The sequence below is a fragment of the Equus caballus genome, chromosome 22, assembly GCF_041296265.1.
Source record: "Equus caballus isolate H_3958 breed thoroughbred chromosome 22, TB-T2T, whole genome shotgun sequence".
Lineage (NCBI taxonomy): Eukaryota > Metazoa > Chordata > Mammalia > Perissodactyla > Equidae > Equus > Equus caballus.
In genome coordinates, this window is record NC_091705.1 from 21,982,170 (window position 1) to 22,000,477 (window position 18,308).

At 47.1% G+C, this 18,308-nt stretch overlaps 1 protein-coding gene across 3 annotated transcripts; it reads left to right on the forward strand.

The window, feature by feature from the left end:
* Window positions 1–4,749: 4,749 nt before the first annotated feature.
* SIRPB2 (signal regulatory protein beta 2) lies at window positions 4,750–17,533 on the forward strand. Of its 3 annotated transcripts, XM_070247738.1 has the most exons (6): window positions 4,825–4,961; window positions 5,910–6,038; window positions 11,642–12,007; window positions 13,084–13,425; window positions 13,982–14,047; window positions 15,353–17,533. In XM_070247738.1, exons 3-6 carry the CDS (start codon window positions 11,698–11,700, stop codon window positions 15,496–15,498), a joined length of 864 nt encoding a protein of 287 aa, XP_070103839.1. In that variant the 5' UTR covers window positions 4,825–4,961; window positions 5,910–6,038; window positions 11,642–11,697; the 3' UTR covers window positions 15,499–17,533. The 3 variants fall into 3 exon arrangements, with proteins under 3 accessions (XP_001916151.3, XP_005604594.3, XP_070103839.1); XM_001916116.5 differs by lacking the exon at window positions 5,910–6,038 and having other exon boundaries at window positions 4,750–4,961; XM_005604537.4 differs by lacking the exons at window positions 5,910–6,038; window positions 13,982–14,047 and having other exon boundaries at window positions 4,750–4,961.
* The last annotated feature ends 775 nt before the right edge of the window (window positions 17,534–18,308 follow it).

Consider the following 18,308-nt stretch of genomic DNA (forward strand, 5'->3'; position numbering starts at 1 on the left):
AACAATCAACAGGGTGAAAAAGCAACCTATGGAAGGGGAGAAAAGATTTGCAAATCATAAATCTAATAAGGATTAATAGCTAGAATATATAAGAAACTTCTATAACTCAACAGCAACAACATCAATAACCTGATCAGAAGTGGGCAAAGGACTTGAATAAACAAATCTCCTAAGAAGATATACAAATGGCCAACAAGCATATGAAGAGATGCTCAACATCACTAAGCACAAGAGAAATGCAGATCAAAACTGCAATAGGATATCACCTCACACCCAGTAGAATGGCCACTATGAAAAGAACAGAAAATAACAGGTGCTGGCCAGGATGTGAAGAAATTGGAACCACGTGCACTGTGGCTGAGAATGGAAAATGGAAAACAGTATGAAGTTTCTCAAAAACTTAAAGCTATGATATGAGTCAGCAATTCCAATGTATACATCCGAGAGAATTCAAAGCAGGATCTTGAAGAGATGCGTGCACACTCACGGTCATCACAGCATTATTCCCAATAGCCAAGAGATGGAAACAACTCAAATGTCCGTCAACAGATCACTGGGTAGAGAAAATGTAGCATATCCACAAAACGAAATATTATTCAGCCTTAAAAAAGAAGGAAATCCTGTCACATGCTATGACATGGATGAACCTCGAGGACATTATGCTAAGCAAAATAAGCCAGCCACAAAAGGACAAATACTGTATGATTCTGCTCATATTAACTATCTAAAGTAGTCAAAATCATAAAAACAGAAAGTAGAAAGGTGGGTTCCAAGGGCTAGGGAGAGGGGAAATTAGTGTTTAGTGGGTACAGAGATTCAGTTTTGCAAGATGGAAAAAGTTCTAGTGATCTACTGCACAGCCATGTAAATAGACCTAACACTATAGGATTGTATGCTTAAAACTGGTTATGATGGTAAATTTAATGTTGTGGGGTTTTTTTTACCACAATAAAGAAAAAAGAACCCACAAATAAAAAACCACCTTAAGATGAATGAATTAATCCAGACACCACTCATTGCATGACTCTATATGAAATTCAAGAACCAGTAAAACCAATCTATGGTGATAGAAATGAGATTGGTGATTGCTAATGGGGCCAGAGATTGAATGGGAAGGAGTAAGAAGGAAGCTTCTATGTCTTGGGGTTGTGGTTACACGGGTGTATACAGACATGTAAAGCCTAAAACTTCAGTGAGCCACTCATAATATTGGTGCACTTACCTACAGTAGTATGTATAATGCTCAATTATTTAAAATTTAAATGAAAATAAAATTTAAATTCTGTTTTTCAATAAGAATTTAAAACAACACCAAAAAGCAGGTCATGGGATTTGACGCAAAATATCAAAAGGGGTCAAGAAAGGCAAAGCAAGCCGCAGGACAGGACAAGTTGCAAATAGTAGAAAGTCAGGTTCCAGGACTTTAGAGGCTTCAATGAAACACCAAATGCTTCCCCCTAAATGAAGAGAGTGGCAGAAAGGATGCCAGATGAATTCCGAGGTTAGGTCGTAAAGCCCTGCACTCCTGCTCTGTTCTGGTGGAAGATGTGGGATTTGGTGCTTACAGAGCACTGGAAATCCCCCACGGCTTCAGCTGCCCAGTTCACTGCTAGCCCTCGGAGAATCAGGAATCTGCAAGACTCGCAGAAACCCGCCACCAGCGATCACAGCTGCCTGTGATTTGCAGGTAATCTACAGAACAGCGTGGGGACCACTGCAAGACCCCACGTTTGCATCCGCTGACGCACACACACCTGCCCCTCTCCATGTCTAGAGGAGCAATCACGCCTCTCCTCATTCACCTTCCAAGTCTAATGCAAGCTTCTCTCCTCAGCAGAACCAAATCCAGACTAAATCTGGCAAGGAGTTCCCGGAAAATACAGTTCCCAGGCTTTCAGCCCTTCCAATAAAGAGAAGAGCAGCGAAAGGAATGGAGATGAATGCCGATTGCAAAAACATCTGTATCGCTCTTTTTTTAATTGGTGTTTATTTGATCGCTAATGAGGTTGAATGTTTTCCCTAGACTTACTGTGTTTTCCATTTTGTGGTAAAGAAGGAAGAAATTGTTGTTTTAACAAAGTTCCATTTCTGTAGGGAGTAAACAGCTCATGCAAATGAAGACTTGTGTTTTATTTGTACCTGAGGTGCCCCTGTTGAAAACAATTTAGGCTGACTTCTCAACATAGTGACAGTCACTGCTGTTCCTGCAAAGACCAAGCCCCCTGACAAGGGAAATTGCTGTTCCTTGTCACCGAGCCCTTGCTGGGAGCCAGTGCCCCCCCGCCACAGTGTCACATGGCATGTATTTTACAGATGAGCAGGACAGGCCTGATATTTTTTAAGCACTTCCACGTTCATGTCCCTCTCCTGGGAGTCCAGTTCCCTCCAGCGCAGCTCTGTTTCCTTCAAAGCTGGAGCCTGCAACTTGCTGCCTCGAGGAGGTGGCTGGAGAGATTCCAGCCAGAACAGAGGAGACTATCTGCTCAGAAGAGGGCTGAGGTTAGGAAAGTCCCTGCAGAAGGAAAGAAGGGAACGCCTCCCCTTATGACTTGGTGAGGGTGGCAAGAAAAGGGGGGAGAAGGGCAGGAGTTGAGATGACAGACCCTGGGGTCAAAACTGGGGTGGGGTAAGAATGGAGTATAGAACTCTCAGGTATGTTTAGAGACTCCTAGAGCAGAAGGGACCATGGCCTGTCTTCCTAGGGTATCCAGGAGGCCACCCACCTCAGCAAGGGGCCATGTCCAACCAGGCTTCTGAGCAATAGATCAGAAATAGTGGAGGAATTAAATATCTCCAGAAATTGGTGCCTATGGATAACCCTAAGGAAGGTAATATCTGGAAGTCCTATAAAGAAAGGAGACTTTGAATCCTGTGGATTCTGAGCCCTGTAGATGCCCATGGTAGACAGATTGTAGTTCCTCACCCACTCCGTGTATCCATGCCCTTTGCAATCTGATTTTGCTGCTCCTCCTATCAAGAGCTGAAGTCTATTTTCCATGCCTTGAATCTGCTCTGGTCTTGTGACTTGCTTTGTCCAAAAGAATGTGGGAGAAGTGACGTTGCATCCTGCAACTTCTGCTCTCTCTCAAAACTGCCCATCTCAAGTAAACAAGCCCAGGCTAGCCTCCTGGAGAATGAGAGACCCATGGCGGAGAGCTGAGGTGGCCCAGGTGACAGTCAGCCAGCCCCAGTAGCAGAGTTACCTAGCCAACCTGCCGCTAAGCTCAAGTGCATGAGCGATCCCAGTCAAAACCAGCTGAGATGAGAACTGGAGAGCGGAGCCCAGACAAAATCATCAACATACATACCGAAGCACGAATTAAATGTGTGCTTGTTTTAAGCCACAGCCTTTTGGGGTGGCTTGTACACAGCAATAGTTAACCACTGCAATGCCTTTCCTATTAAAATAAATAAAATTAACTTGAAGCAAAACTTGAGAAGAAACGACACAGCTGAAAAAGGGATCCGCACAGGTGGGCAGGTGATTCAGAAGTTCCCCTGGGAGGATGGTGCTGAGGGTCTGTTGGAATTTTCGAGGCCTGTGGTCAGTTAAAAGAGGCTCCAACATATGGGTCTCCTCAACAGGAGACGAAATAGAAGGAGCAATGGGATTTAGCAGCAGTCCCAATGCAAGGCCCCAAGCAACCAGACGGGACCAGCCACCTCGGCAGACCCAGTGCACAGTGGTCAGGGACCAGGTGCACCAACCTCCTCCTGGCAGACACCAGACCCCAGACAGTGCTCAGACCCAAGGCCCGGCCTCCTGCCCCAGAGAGAAACTCCAGCTTCCTCTGCACCCAGGACCAGCTGGAGTAGGACTGAGAGAAGGAAGCGCTGAAAGCCTCAGCTTCCCTTTTTTTCCTGGAAAATACTAAGTTAACCTAAAAGAGAATGACAGTGGCTTATCCAGTGCTTACTCCACCCGTACGTCCAACCATGTTTTCGTTCCTGTTTTACAGACCAGGAAACTGAGGCACCAAGTGCTCAAATGATTGTAATGATTGGGTAAAGCCAAGATTTGAACCCCAACAGTGCTGCTAAAGAGGCTGTCAGAACATAGAAGAGCCTGGCATTGCTTAGTAGGCAAACTTCAGCTTTGCCTTCCTGATAGCCAGTGTGATGGGGGCTCCTGAGGAAGTTTAGATCAGTTACAGAAAATTAAGATGCCACAAACACAAATTTTTGTACAATCTGAGTGTCTTACATTTGGACTCCAGGAAACGGAGATTTAGAGAGTTGTCCACGATGATACATTTAGGAGTGGCATCTGTGCCCTCCGTGTGCTGCCAAAAAGAGGACTCCATGGGGCTTGCTTTATAATAAATCCTTCTTAAGCAAATGTCACCTCATCTATTTCCTACCCTTCATGAATAATGATGGCCAATATGTTTAGCATTTACCTTGTGCTGAGCCCCCACACATGTATCTCGTATAATCCTCAAACACCTTTCTGAGGAGGGGATTGCAACAGTTTGTGATTTGCAGATGAGGAAACAAGGTCACAGAGACGGCAAGTGAGTTTGAAAGGTCACACAGCCAGGAAGAGACAGACTCAATACTTGACGGAAAGTCTGGCTGACTCGAACAGACGCTGTGACAGCCGTGTCCTTCTCTCTGCCAGGGTGCCCAGGACAGGGCCTAGGGCAAGAGGTCATTAAGATTTTGACAGAGTGATTATAGGAACTACTGCCAAGATGTGGAAGCCGGAAACCCCTCCACCCAGCTCCTTCCTCTTGCACCAGCAGCCTTGTCTTGCTGTACTGAAAACACTTCCCCAAGGAGCCTTGGCAACAAGAAGCAGAAACAGCCTTGATCACGGGCCCCACTTCAGACACCAGCACCCATCAGAGAGCAGACCAGCGATCAGTCTTAGGAAGCACAGAAGGCGCGTGTGCCCCTTGCGATGCGCACCTCCACCCACCCCTGCTCCCGACTGCTCGTGCTGCTCCTTGTCCTCTCAGGTGAGTGGGGTCCGGGACAGAACAGGATCCACCCCCGGCTTGTCCCAGAGAGGGGCGCCACATGCTCTGGCATGCCTGGAGGGGCTGGACCGCACCCAGATAGAGCCGGAGAGGGGAGCTGAGAACATTCCTGTCCCCAGCAGAGCCCAGACCCAGTGTCCCGAGAAGCAGGACTTCTTGGGAGGCAGCACAGTGAAGTTAAGCTGCCAGGCTCTGGGGTTCCAGCTGGGACACTTGTGTGCCCCTGTCAGCTGCCCTGGCTTGTCAGTCTCCTGCAAGACAGGCCTGCTAATAGGACCTTTCCTTAGGGGTGCCATGAGTATTCAACACAAAAATGGTGAGGCTCAGCCCAGGACCGCTACATAACTTACGGGGGCCCAATGCAAAATGAAAACGCAGGCCCTTGGTGCAAAACGTATTAAGGATTTTAAGCCAGCAATAGCAGAGCATTCGCGCGAGCGTGGGGACTCTCTAAGCACAGGGCCCTGTGCGACCATACAAATCGCACACCCTGGAGCAGCCCTGGCTCAGCCTGAGACAAAGCCGGGCTCAAAACTCACCACTGATTACTTTAAATAACTGCTCTTCAAACCTCTGTGCCTCCACCTCTGCGGAATGGGGCTCATTGCAGGACCCACCTCACGACTTTGTTTAGAGATTCAATAAGGTAATACCTATAAGCACCTGGCACGATGTAAAGATTTAATAACTGTTGGCAATTATTATTGTCATACCCAGGTCTCCTCTAAGTCATTGTCAGGCTGATTTAACTCCTGAGTCTTTGGGCTCCTGGGTACAGCTCAGCCTCTGAGCCCAGAACTCTCTAATCCACCAGGCAAGATGCTTGGCTCTTAGTTGGCTCATTCCATTCCCTGCCCATCTGAGTCCCTCCCTGCACCAGGCCCTTCTGAGAGCCAGATTCTGTTCATCACACCTTGGGTCCTCCAGGTTGGTCACCCCCAGGAGAGGCCTTCGCGGGACCCAGGTGTGGGGTCAGACCTGGATGCTCCTTCGCTCACTGGCTGTGACTTGGAGCACCGCTTCACTTCTCCGAGCTGGCTTCTTCGACTGTAAAATGTGAATCGAAATTCCTAGTCATTCATTCCACAGATACTTTTGAGCGCCCACTACGTGTTAGGCACTAAGCTAGAAAATCATATATCTAAACTACCCAGGATGAAATAGTTTTGAAAAATATTGATTGTCTGCCAGACTTCCGAAAGGGAGCCCCTCAACAAAGATTATGAAAGACAGGGGACGCAGATAGAAATAGATGGAAAGGAATCCCAGAGCGGTAGGGAAGGGGCTGGTCGAGTTCCACAGACAAGGTACCCAGGACATTTCCCAAAGTCCATGAGACAACATGGAAGAAGAACCAAGAAGGAGAGGGGAGGAGTAGGGGTGTGGGGCGCGGGGCCTCATTCTAGGCTCCACTTTCCTTCCTGCTGTTTCACTTTCCCAAACTCACCCCTAGCTGGTGCTTTCTGAGGCCTCACGTCCTCCCACTACCTCTTCTCCATTAGTTTTCCCTTTCTCATCACACACATGCAGGCTTCATCTTCATAAATTTTTTTTCTTTTTTATAACAGCTTTATTGAGGTAGGGTTGACATACAATAAATTATATACATTTAACATGTACAATTTGATATGTTTTATAGGAAATTGGATATGTTTCACACTTGTGAGCTCAACGCCAAATTCAAGATAATGAACATTTACAACACACACAAAAATGTCCTTGTGATTCCTTTTCGCCACTCCTCCTCCTCCCCAGGCAGCAACTTAGCTGCTTTCTGTCACTATAGAGGAGTTTGCATTTTCTAGAACTTTATAAACAAAAATCATACAGTATGTCCTCCTTTTTGTCTGGCTTCTTTTACTCCACACGATTATTTCAAGATTCATTCATGTTGCTGCACATATCAATAGTTCATTTGTTTTCCTTTCTGTCCATCGTCTGGATAAACCAGTTTGTTTTTCCATTCACCTATTGACAGACACTTGGGTTGTTTGCATTTGAGGCTATGACAAATAAAGCTTCTAGGAACATTTGTGTACAAGTTTGTGTGTGGACATATGCTTTCCTTCCTCTTTGGAAAACGCCTAAGAATAAAAGGACTGGATTGTATGGTAAGTGTATGTTTAACTTTTTAAGACACTACCAAATGGTTTTTCCAGAATGGTGGTACCATTTTACATTTTCATCAGCAATATATGAGGATGACATTTCCTCCACATCCTCACTGACACTTGGTATGATCAATCTTTCTTTTTTTCTGCTTTTTCTCCACCAATCCCCCCAGTAAATAGTTGTAAATTTTTTAGTTGTGGGTCCTCCTAGCTGTGGCATGCCGGACACCGCCTCAGTGTAGCCCAATGAGCAATGCCATGTCTGCGCCCAGGATCTGAACCAGCAAAACCCTGGGCCCCCGAAGTAGAGTGCACAAACTTAACCACTTGGCCATGGGGGCCAGCCCCCAATCTTTTTAATTTTACTCATTCTAATAGATGTGTAGTAAGATCTCATTGCGGTTTTAATTTGCATTTCCCTGATGTGTAATGATGTTGAACGTCTTTCACATGTGTCCTTTTCGGTGAAGTGACTGTTCAACTCCTATTTTTAAATCATGTTTTTTATTATTGAGTTTTGAGAATTCTTTATATATTCTGGTTACAAACCTTTTATCAGATATATGCTTTGAAAACATTTTCTCCTACTCTGTGGGTTGTCTTTTCATTCTTTTACCAGTGCCTTTTGAACAGAACAAGTTCTTAATTTTTATGAAGTGCAGTTTATCAAATTGTTCTTTTATGGATCATGATTTTGATGACATGTCTAAACGTAAGGTAGAATTCACTAGTGAAGCCATCTGGGCTTGGAGTTTTCTTTGTAGGAAGGTTTTTAATACAAATTAGGTGTTTTAAATAGATAATAAGGCTATTCAGGTTGTCTATTTCTTCTTGAGGTAACTTTTTGGTAGTTTGTGTTTTTCAAGGAATTTGTACATGTTGTCAAAGATATATAGCCATGAACTTGTTCGTAATATTCCCTTATTATCCTTTCAATACACTGATGTCACCTCCCTCATTCCTGATTTTAGTAATCTAAATGTGCGCTCTCTCTCTGTCTCTCCGTCTCTCTCTCTCTGTCTGTCTCTCTCTCTCTCCCCGCCCCACCCACCCCCCCATTCAGTATGGCTAGAGGTTTATCAATTTTAATGATTTTCTCAAGATTTTATTCTTATTGATCTTCTTTATTATTTTTTCTTTCCTACTTCATTGATTTTCACTCAGACTTTGTGGTTTCCTTTCTTTTACTTACTTTGGGTTTAATTTGCTCTTTTTTCTAGTTTCTTAAGGTGAAAACTCAGGTCACTTAAGTCCTTTCTTCTTTCCTAGTACAAGCATTTAGCTATAAATTTCCCCCTGCTTTAATGGCATCCCACAAATTTTAATGTTGTGTTTGCATTTTCATTCAGGTCAAAATACTTTCTAATCTCCCTTTTATTTTGTCTTTGACTCAGGTGTCACTTAGAAGTGTGTTATTTCATTTTCAAATATCCAGGGGTTTTCTGGGTACCTATCTGCTATTGATTCCAGTTTAATTCCATTGTGGTCAAGGACTATGCTTTTCATGACTTGAATTCTTTTAAACTTATTGAGACTAAATGACTCAGAATACGGTCTGTCTTGGTAAACGTTTCTCTTGCACTTGAAAAGAACTGTAGATCCTGCTATTTGGGCGTCCAGTGCTCTATAAATGTCAGTTAGGCTGAGTTCATTCCTAGAATTTTTCAAGCCACCTATATTCTTTCTGATTTTCTGATTACTTGTTCTATCAACTACTGAAAGAAGGATATTGAAACCTCAAACTGTAACTCTGGATTTATCCGTTTCTCCCTATAGTTCTATTGGGTTTTGATTCATGTATTTTGAAGTTCTGTTATTAGGTCCATAAATGTTTGGGATTTGTATGTGTTCTTGATGAATTTACGCCTTTATCATCATGAAACGACTTGCTTTATTCCTGGAGATATTCTTTGCTCTGAAATCTATTTTGTCTGATATTATATAGCCACTCTAGCTTTCTTTTGATTAATGTTAGTATGCTATATATTTTTCCGTCATTTTCCTTTTAACGTATTTGCACTTTTATATTTAAAGTGCATTTCTTGTAGGCAACATATCCTTGGGTCTTACTCTTTTATTCAATCTTACAACCTCTAAATTTTACTTAGGATATTTTGATCATTTACATTTAAAGTAATTTTTAACATGATTAGATTTAAATCTGTCACCCTCCTATTTTTTCTTTATTTCCTTTTTCCATCTTCTTTTGGTAATTAAATATTTTTATAATGCTATTTTATCCTGCTATTGACTTATTAGCTATAACTCTTTATTTTGTAGTTTAGTGGTTGTTTTCGGGTTTGTAGTACACTCAGCCCTCCCTATGTGTGGATTCTGCATCCAAGGATTCAACCAACTGTGGATGAAAGGCCTATGATGGTTGTGTCTGTACTGAACATGTACAGATTTTTTTTTCTTGTCATTATTCCCTAAATGATGTAATATAACAACTATTTACATTGTATTAGGTATTATAAGTAATCTAAAGATGATTTAAAGTATTCAAGAGAATGTGTGCAGGTTATATGCAAATACTGCCCCATTTTATATAAGGGGCTTGAGCGTCCTCAGATTTTGGTATCTGCAGGAGGTCCTGGAACCAATCCCCCAAGGATACTAAGAAACAACTGCATACACCTTTAATTTATCACAGTCTACCTTTAAGTGATATCTATAATTTCCCATGTAGTATAAGAACCTTACAACATTTCCCCCCTCCCAGCCTGTATTCTGTTGTTGTCTGAACTTTACTTATACATATATTATAAGCCTCACAATAGAATGCTATTATTTTTTATCATTTTGGGGCCTTGTGTTCCAGATTGGTTAGGTGGGACCAGAGCACTTGTCTGTGGGTAGAGTGTCTCTTCCGGGTGGTCTACCCATTGCCCTGTGGATCATGAGGTTTTCCAGGTAGGCAGGTGGGAGCAGGTGCTATTCTCAGGCCCATGCTGAGTGACGGGCACTGTTCAGTGCGTGTGTAAGGAAACTACCTGAGGTCAGGGAAAGAAACACCACAAGGGATTAGAGAGAAGAGACTCAACTGACTCAAATAACAGTGTGTGGGAGTGGGAGGTGATGAACTTCTCAGAACTGAAGACACCAAGGACAAAAGGAATCCACAGAATTGAACGTGGGGTATCACTTGGTCACAAACATGAAGCTGTTCTTAGTGGCTCATAGCACATGCCTGGCTGAAGACGAGCAGGAAAAGAATTTAGAATTCCACAACCCTTCCCCAGACCCTCCTAGAAGGGAAGGTTTGCTTCACCTCCCTACTCCCTCAGCTCACTGGCAACTGAGAAGCACCACAATATAAGTCTTGGAGTACGACCGAGTTATTCACAAGACCTAAAGGGAGCACAAACCAAGCGAAACTCAGGTCACAAAGCTGATGCCCTTGTGTTGAGCAGAACCTTATGTCACCTGATCTGAGTTCATTTCCCAGCCATGGCACCTACTGAATGCGTGGTTCACCTCAGGCTTATTCACCTCTCTGAGCATTAGTCTTCTCATTTCAAAAATGGAGGTGGTAATAGCATCCACCACGTGGAGCTCTTGGAGGGAGTGCTTGTGACCACGTTCGTAACCCAGGTATGCAGGGACTGCCATGGGAGGCCCCAGTGCTCTTTCTCTGCTCCCAGTCCTAGGCCAAACTCAGCACTCCAACCCATCCACAGAGTTGACCCGCAGAGTCATGGGAGGCAGGGAGGGTATGTGAACACCACAGCACACAAGCTTTGTGTGACACATTGGAGGGTTAAGAGCAGAGACTCCAAAATCAGGCTGCAAGGGCTTGAATTGAGGCTCTGTCACATTCTTTTTGGGTAAGGCATTAGTTTGCTTGGGCTGCCATAACAAAGCACCACAGGCTGCTGGCTGAAGCAGAGAAACTAATTTTCTCACAATTCTGGAGGCCAGAAGTCTAAGACAAAGGTGTGAGCAGGGTTGGTTTCTCCCGAGGCCTCTCTCCTTGGCTTGGAGATGGCCATCTTCTCCCTGTGTCTTCACGTGGTCTTCCTCCTGTGTGTCTGTGTCCTGATCTCCTCTTCTCACAAGGACACCAGTCATGTTGGATTAGGACCCACCCATGTGACCTCATTTTATCTTAATTACCTGTTTAAAGACCCTGTCTCCAAATGTAGTGGCAGTCTGAGGTCCTGGGGATTAAGACTTCAAGATACAAATGGGGGATGTGTGGCCACAATTCAGCCCAATGAAAGGTATGTAATCTTTCTGGGCTCTCAGTGTCTTCTGTTGTAAAATGAAGATGAGGCTGCCCACCTCGTAGGAGTGTTGAGAGGAATAAGTGAGATAATACATGCAGTGCCTGCATGTGGGGAGCATTCAAGTGCCATCTATTATTTGTAAGTTCTCCATTTGATAACTGTGTTCTCTCTCTCCAGCCAGCTGCCTCATGTCCTCTTTCACTTCCCTCTCCAACAACACCCTTCGAGTGTCCTGAGCAATTGTTCTTGGCCTCTAGCTTGCCTCTTAGGGCTCCAAGTTCTTCCTGCCCAGCCCAAGGCGCTTCTTCCTCTGTTGTAGGAGCCTCTGAGCAGAGCGATGGGAATGAGTGGCAGGTGCAGCAGCCGGAGGGCCCCATGCTGGTGGCAGAAGGTGAGACTCTCCTACTGAGGTGTACATTCGTTGGCTCCTGCCTTGATGACATGATAAAATGGGTCAAGGTGAGCAATCAGGACCAGCAGGAAATTTATAACTTCAAACACGGCATCTTCCCCGGGGTGACACCCATGATCCAGAGGACATTGGAGCCACTTAATTGCGACTATTCCATCTATATCCACATTGTCACCAGGGAGCATGCTGGAACCTACCACTGTGTGAGATTTGATGGCTTAAGTGAGCACCCAGAAAAGAAGCTGGATGAGGGCACCTCAGTGCTCGTGAAGGGTGAGTATCAGCCCTTTGGGTGCCAGCATTCTGCTCGGCCCTGTCTCCCTGCATCAGTCACCTTTATCCACAGTCACGCAGTACACACAAAACATCAGGGGAATACAGTTGGTATATCTCACTCACACATTTACAGGCAGCTGGGGGGGCTCTATCCCTCATGGGTCATTCCAGGGCCCAGACTGGCTGGAGTGCGTTTTTCTCATGAAGCTGGCAGATGCACAAGAGGGCAAGTCCCAAAGCCCCAAGCACATTTCAAGCTTCTACTCGCATAATGTCTGCTAACAGCCCATTGACCAAAGCAAGTCACACGGCTAAGCTCCAAATCAAGAGACAAGGAAGTGTCCCTGCCACCATGAGGTCACGGCAAGCATATGCATGTGCCATGATACCAGAGGAGAGTCAAGAACTGGGGCTGATAATTTAATCTACCACACTCCCCGAGTAATCAGTCATACCGTCTGTAAGTCCGCCAACAGTGACCTGGATGCCAAATCCTGGGTCTCTCTCAACAGGAGTGTGTTCTTAAATTGGTCACTCCAGCTCTATATAATTCAAATGCTTAACTTGTAAAATAGGTAACATAATTCCCTCTTCAAGGGCCATTCAGGTGATGAAATGGAAGAATGGATGTTTATGAAAATACCCCCATAAACTGTTGACAAGGAGAGTATCTGGGGGTGGGGGTTCATTTTAACTTGATGCAAGCATTTCAGGACAGCTTCTCTGACTCCTTCCGAGCTGTGACAGGTGTCTTCTCCGTGGTCCTGCAGTCCTCTGGGTTTCCAACCTCAGGGGGATTTTCTGGACCATCTCCACCACCAGACTGGGAGCTTTCTCAGGGCAGGACATCTCTGTGCCTTGCTGAGTTTCATTTTCCCCAGTCCTAGCATCAGCACACAGTAGGCACTAAGAACCTCTTTACTGACTGAATCAGCTAGTGAGTAATGAGGGAATGCGGAAGGGAGGGGCTGAGTGAGGAAGTCAGGGGGAAGGGAGGGAAGATACGGGGGAAGGAAATGCATGGGCGATGGAGGAAGAGAGGGCACTCAACAAGAACCTCTCTTTGGCTTCAGGAGCTGGGGACTCAGAGCCAGACCTCTGGATCATGCAGCCCCAGGAGCTGGTGTCGTCGACCACTGGAGACACTGTCCTCCTGAACTGCACAGTGCTTGGAAATGGTCCCCCCGGACCCATCAGGTGGTTTCGGGGGTCTGGTCTGAGCCGGGAGGCCATTTACAACTTTGAAGGCCTCTCCCACCCCAACGTGACAGCGGTCCGGGCCTCCAAGAGCGATTTCAGCATTCTTCTACACGGCGTCTCCACTGAGTATGCAGGCACTTACTACTGCGTAAAGTTTCAGAGGAAACTCAACAGGCAATACCTGTCTGGACAGGGCACCAGGCTGAGAGTGAAAGGTGAGACGGGTAGTCTAGGAGGTGTTGGGAGAGAGGGGGAGGTGGTCCATAAGGACCTTTTCACCATGTCCCAAAAAAAGCCAGCTCTTCTCAGCCTCCATACCTTTACATATTGCCGTTCCCTCTGCCTGGAATGCATTCTCCTTTTCTCTGGAGAACTCCTACTCATCCTTCAAGGCCCAGCACACATAGCCCTCCCCTGTAAAACCTTCTCCTTCTCCCAGGCAGTTAATTTCTTCCTCTTCCGGGCTCCCCCTTCTGGGCTCCACAGAACTTTTTGTAGACCTTTAATGATTCAACAAACATCTATTGCCTACTGCCTACCCTGCACTGTACTAGGTACTGCAACACAGCAATGAATCAGACATTGACCCTACCCCAGAGATGCTCAAGCAGGTCTAACTAGTCCTTCATAGTTATAGGGTTTGAATTCTAGCCCCCATTCCAGGTAGAAACTGGAAGACTCGTCTCAGTAACCCCAGCTCCTAGCACAGGGCTCAGGAACTGGCAGGACAGACAGAAAGGGGGAATGCAAGACCACCTCTCTCCCTTGCAGCAAAGCCCAGTGCTCCCCAAGAGACAGAGTTCATCAATGAGCGTGTAGCCAGGATATTTCCATCAGGTGAGTACACCTACCTCCAGAGGAGTTAACCAGTCCTCCCCAGGCAAAGGGGGCCAGAAATGGCTGGTCCGTGGAAAGGGAGCAGTGCCGGACTTTTAGGGCCCATATGCCACCAAGAAAGTTCCCAGGACTCCATCTCAACTACAGAACCAGGAACCCGAGAACCACGTTAAAGCTCAAACAAAGAAAAGACTTTCTTGGGGGCCGGCCCGGTAGCTCAGCGGTTAAGTTCCCACGTTCCACTTCGGTAGCCAGGGTTCACCAGCCTGGATCCCAGGTACGGACATATGCACCACTTGTCAAATGATGCTGTGGCGGGCGTCCCACATATAAAGTAGAGGAAGATGGGCACGGATGTTAGCTCAGGGCCAGTCTTCCTCAGCAAAAAGAGAAGGATTGGTGGCAGATGTTAGCTCAAGTCTAATCTTCCTCAAAAAAAAAGAAAGAAGGAAGGAAAGGACTTTCTAACAGCCAGTGCTAACTGTTCAGTGAGTGGTCTTGCTTGAGAGGTAGTGAGCTCCCTGTGATTCAGTGCAAGGATACGGTGAAGCTGTGCCTAACAGTGCTGAAGAACAAGCCTTTGTAGCCAGCCTCCTGGATTAGCCCCTTTCTAGCTGTGTGATTGTGGGCAGGTTGCCTCGCTCCTTGAATCTCTGGTGTCCTCCTTTAAGAACTTGGGGGAGGGAGGATAAGAATCCAAGAGCCTCCCTCATGGGGTTGTATGCAGATCCACTGAGAACCCAGAACTGTGCCTGCCACATCACCTGTTACACTCGGGGGTGCTCGGTAATGGGGGGAGGGATACAGGCGGCCAGGTTAGCCCCCCGATGCTCACCCTGTTCCTGCCATTCCTGGGAGCCAGACCACCTGGTCTCATCATTTCTTTGACACATGGGGCCCTGAGCAAGTCACTTCCCCACTCTGAGTCTGTCTCCTCATCTAAGCAAACTGCATGGTTATCCTACTTCGCAAGATTAGTTTGAGGATTATATTAGGCAATTAGGACTGCTTAGCTCAGCGTCTGGGGCAGAGAGCAGAGCAGCCAATAGATATAAGCAGTTTTCTATTATTATCAGAGGTCAGGGATGCTGTCAAGATGATTAAAGGTACAGATAAGATATTGGGCAAAGCCTCTTCAGCCCAGGACAGAGGGAGGGGAGGTCTTTGACTCCCCACAACGTAGAAAGGATGTGGCCCCAGAGGTTATACAGCAGTTGGGCCCAACCTCACCACGGGGGCACTGAGGTGTGGGCTGTGGGGGATTCACCCGGGGGTCCTCCCTGAGCTCTCCCCTGTGTCCCCTAGGCCTCCTGTCTGTGCTCACACTTGTGGTCCTGGGGCTGAAGGCAGTGACCTTGGCTGCCTTCCTGCTGGCCCTGGCTGTCCGCCGGAGGAACCCTCGGCAAGAAGACTGCAGGACCCCAGGCCCAGCAGAGCTGTGCTCATTTTAGCATGCGGCGTGGGGCATGGGGCGTGGGTGAAGGGTCAGCCCCTGAGTGGGTTCTCTGAGTAGGAGAGGGGCTGGGCTCCCCAGTCATTTCTCTGCCTCCAATCCCAGCCTCCAGATACCCCCAGGCCTCATGATGAACTCCAGGATCCCTACACGTGGTTTTGGTTCACCTGGTGAAATTCCCCACTTGGCACAGCGCTCCCCTCCAATGTGTCTCCCTTTCCTTGTCCTTCAAGGCCTTGCCTGGGTCTCTCCTCAAGGCCCTTGCTCCTGCTCAAGCCTCTTCTGGAATGCCTGCCCCCTTTCTCCACCTCCCCACATTTTCTTCCCCTTCAAGCTCCAACTAGAGTCCTTCCTGGAAGGTTTCCCTGAGCGTCTCTAAGCTCGCCCAGCCAGACACCCTGTGCCCCTCCATTTGTGTCCTCTGTCCCCCTTTCCTGCTTCCCTCCTTCCCCACCGTGGCTGGTCTAGGTGTCTGTAATAGTCAGAATGCAGGTTTGGCAACTTGAACAAAACTTTTAAATAACAGTGGCTTAAACCACAAAAAAAATTGATTTCTCTGGTAATATCTAAGCACAAGCAGGCCAGGCAATATGGGGACTCCCTGGTTTTGAGATCCAGGATTCCCAGGTCTTGGCGCTATGAGGTCCACATTCTAGGCCTCAAGACCAGGGAAGAAGGCAGTGAAAGGGAGCATGACCCTCCCCTTCAAGGGCACAGCTAGGAATCACCCACATCACCTCTAATTGGCTGGAATGTGGTCACACGGTCACACCTAGCTGCAAGGAAGGCAGGGAAATGTAGTCTTTATTCTGACCACAACGTGCCCAGGTGAAATTTGTCACTAGAGAACCGGTGGGCAGATATGTGTAGATAATCAATAATCTCCACCTCAGGGGCATTGAGGCAGCCTCTTACTTCCTCTGCGTGACACCAGAGTTCGATTCCCATCTGAAACGACCCCTCTTTGTACCACCAGCTCCACTAGGGCTGCGTAAGGGAGGGTGGTAGTTCTCAAGAAGGGGAGATTTTGCCCCCACAGGGGACATTTGGCAAAGTCCAGAGACATTTTCCGTTGTCACAACTTGGGGGGTGCTATCGCCATCTAGTGGGGAGAGGTCACCGATGCTGCTAAACATCATATGATGCCCCCACCAACATAGAGTTGTCTGGCCCAAAGCATCAGCAGAAGCCCTGATGCAGGGAAAGCGTGCGTTCCCCGGGGTCAGACACGCCTGACTTCTAACCCTGAAGCCCCGCCTCCCTCCCCGTGTGGCCTTAGTGACCAATCAGTCACTTCACCCCTCGGAACATCGATGATGGTAACATGGACTTCCCTGCATTGTATGAGAACCAATTCAGGTCGTTTACTGAGGGCTTACCATGTGCTGTGTGCTCTGTGTACCCTCAGATCACGTGAACTCCCTTTCCATGCGCACATTTACTAGCACCTACTATGCGGGGAAGTGGATTCCTCTGGATGATTTTGTTATAATAAACAGAAAAACAGCTTGAACAAACCTAAGCCAAACGGGACATTAATTTAGGCCGAGAAGTGAATAGATCATTGAATTACCAGACATCGGAAGAAAGGGCAGATATGGTAAACTCAATAACGTCTCCCCCGCAAAAGATACCCACATTCTAACCGCCAAACCTGTGAATGTTACTTTATACCACACAAAAGGACTTCGCAGATGTGGCTAAGGATCTTGAGATGGGGAGGTTATCCTGGGTCAGCTCCGAGGGGGGGGCTCTAAATGCAGTCGCAAGTGTCCTGATGAGGGAGAGACAGAGGGAGATTGACACAGAAGAGGAGACAGCAGTGTGACCTCAAAGGCAGAGATGGGAGTGATGCGGCCTCAAGTTGAAGGATGCTGGCAGCCACGAGAAGCTGGAGGCAGCAGGAACAGAGTCTCCCCAGAGCCTCTGGAGGGAGTATGGCCGCTGACGCCTTGATTTCAGCCCAGTGATGCTAATGTCAGGCTTCTGGCCTCCAGAACTATGACAGAATAAATTTCCACTGTGTCAATCCACCAGGTTTGTGGTTGATTTCTTACAGCAGCCGCAGGAAACTAGTAGCAGGGAAGCCCGGAAATGGACCTCCGAAAGAACTGGAGGTGGTTCCCTGCTCGGCCCCGGAAAACCGCCTCATATGGCAAGGCCCTGATGAGCTGGTCCTTGTCACCCCCAATCTCATCTCCCATCACCACCCCTTAAACTGACCCCCCTCCAACGCCCACCTGAGCCTTGACGGCGCCAAGTTCTCTAGTTCACCCAAGTCTCCGCCCACCCGTTTCTTTCAAGAGGCCTCCCCAGCCCGTCGTATCCACCATGACATCTTCATCCCTCTCAGTTCCCTCAGGCCGCTTACAGTTCCCTCACAGCACTTACTGCTGCCGCTTGAAATAAATGTATGTGTGTGTGCGCGTGTGTGTGTGTGCGCGCGCACACGCAGTTGCTTGATGGCTGCTAGTTGTCCCCGCTAGAATTTGAGCTCACTGAGGGCAGGAACCTAACTTTTCACCGTTGTAGCCTCTTTCGTCCAGTCATAAAAAGTGGTTGAAGGCAGACGATAGCCCAGGCACTAATCAGCATGCCGAGAATAAAGCAGAAAAGTCAGCTCTCAGAGCTCACTTCCTACTGCAGCGAGACAGACAATGGGTGACTAAACATAGATAAGTCGTACGTCACACGGTTGTGAGTGCTGAGGGAATAATAAAACAGTGGTCGGGGTGGAAGTTGCCAGAGATAGGAGGAGGTGATGCTATTTTATTTAGGGTGGTCAGAAGGGGGCTGATCAAGAGATAT

What these genes read in the sequence shown, in the direction of transcription:
- SIRPB2 (XM_001916116.5), top strand. Translation starts at nt 4,904, where the DNA reads ATGCGCACCTCCACCCACCCCTGCTCCCGACTGCTCGTGCTGCTCCTT. An exon ending in GCTGCTCCTTGTCCTCTCAG is followed by an intron (nt 4,962 to 11,641) that starts GTGAGTGGGGTC and finishes CCTCTGTTGTAG; the next exon opens with GAGCCTCTGAGCAGAGCGAT. An exon ending in AGCCAGGATATTTCCATCAG is followed by an intron (nt 14,048 to 15,352) that starts GTGAGTACACCT and finishes TGTGTCCCCTAG; the next exon opens with GCCTCCTGTCTGTGCTCACA.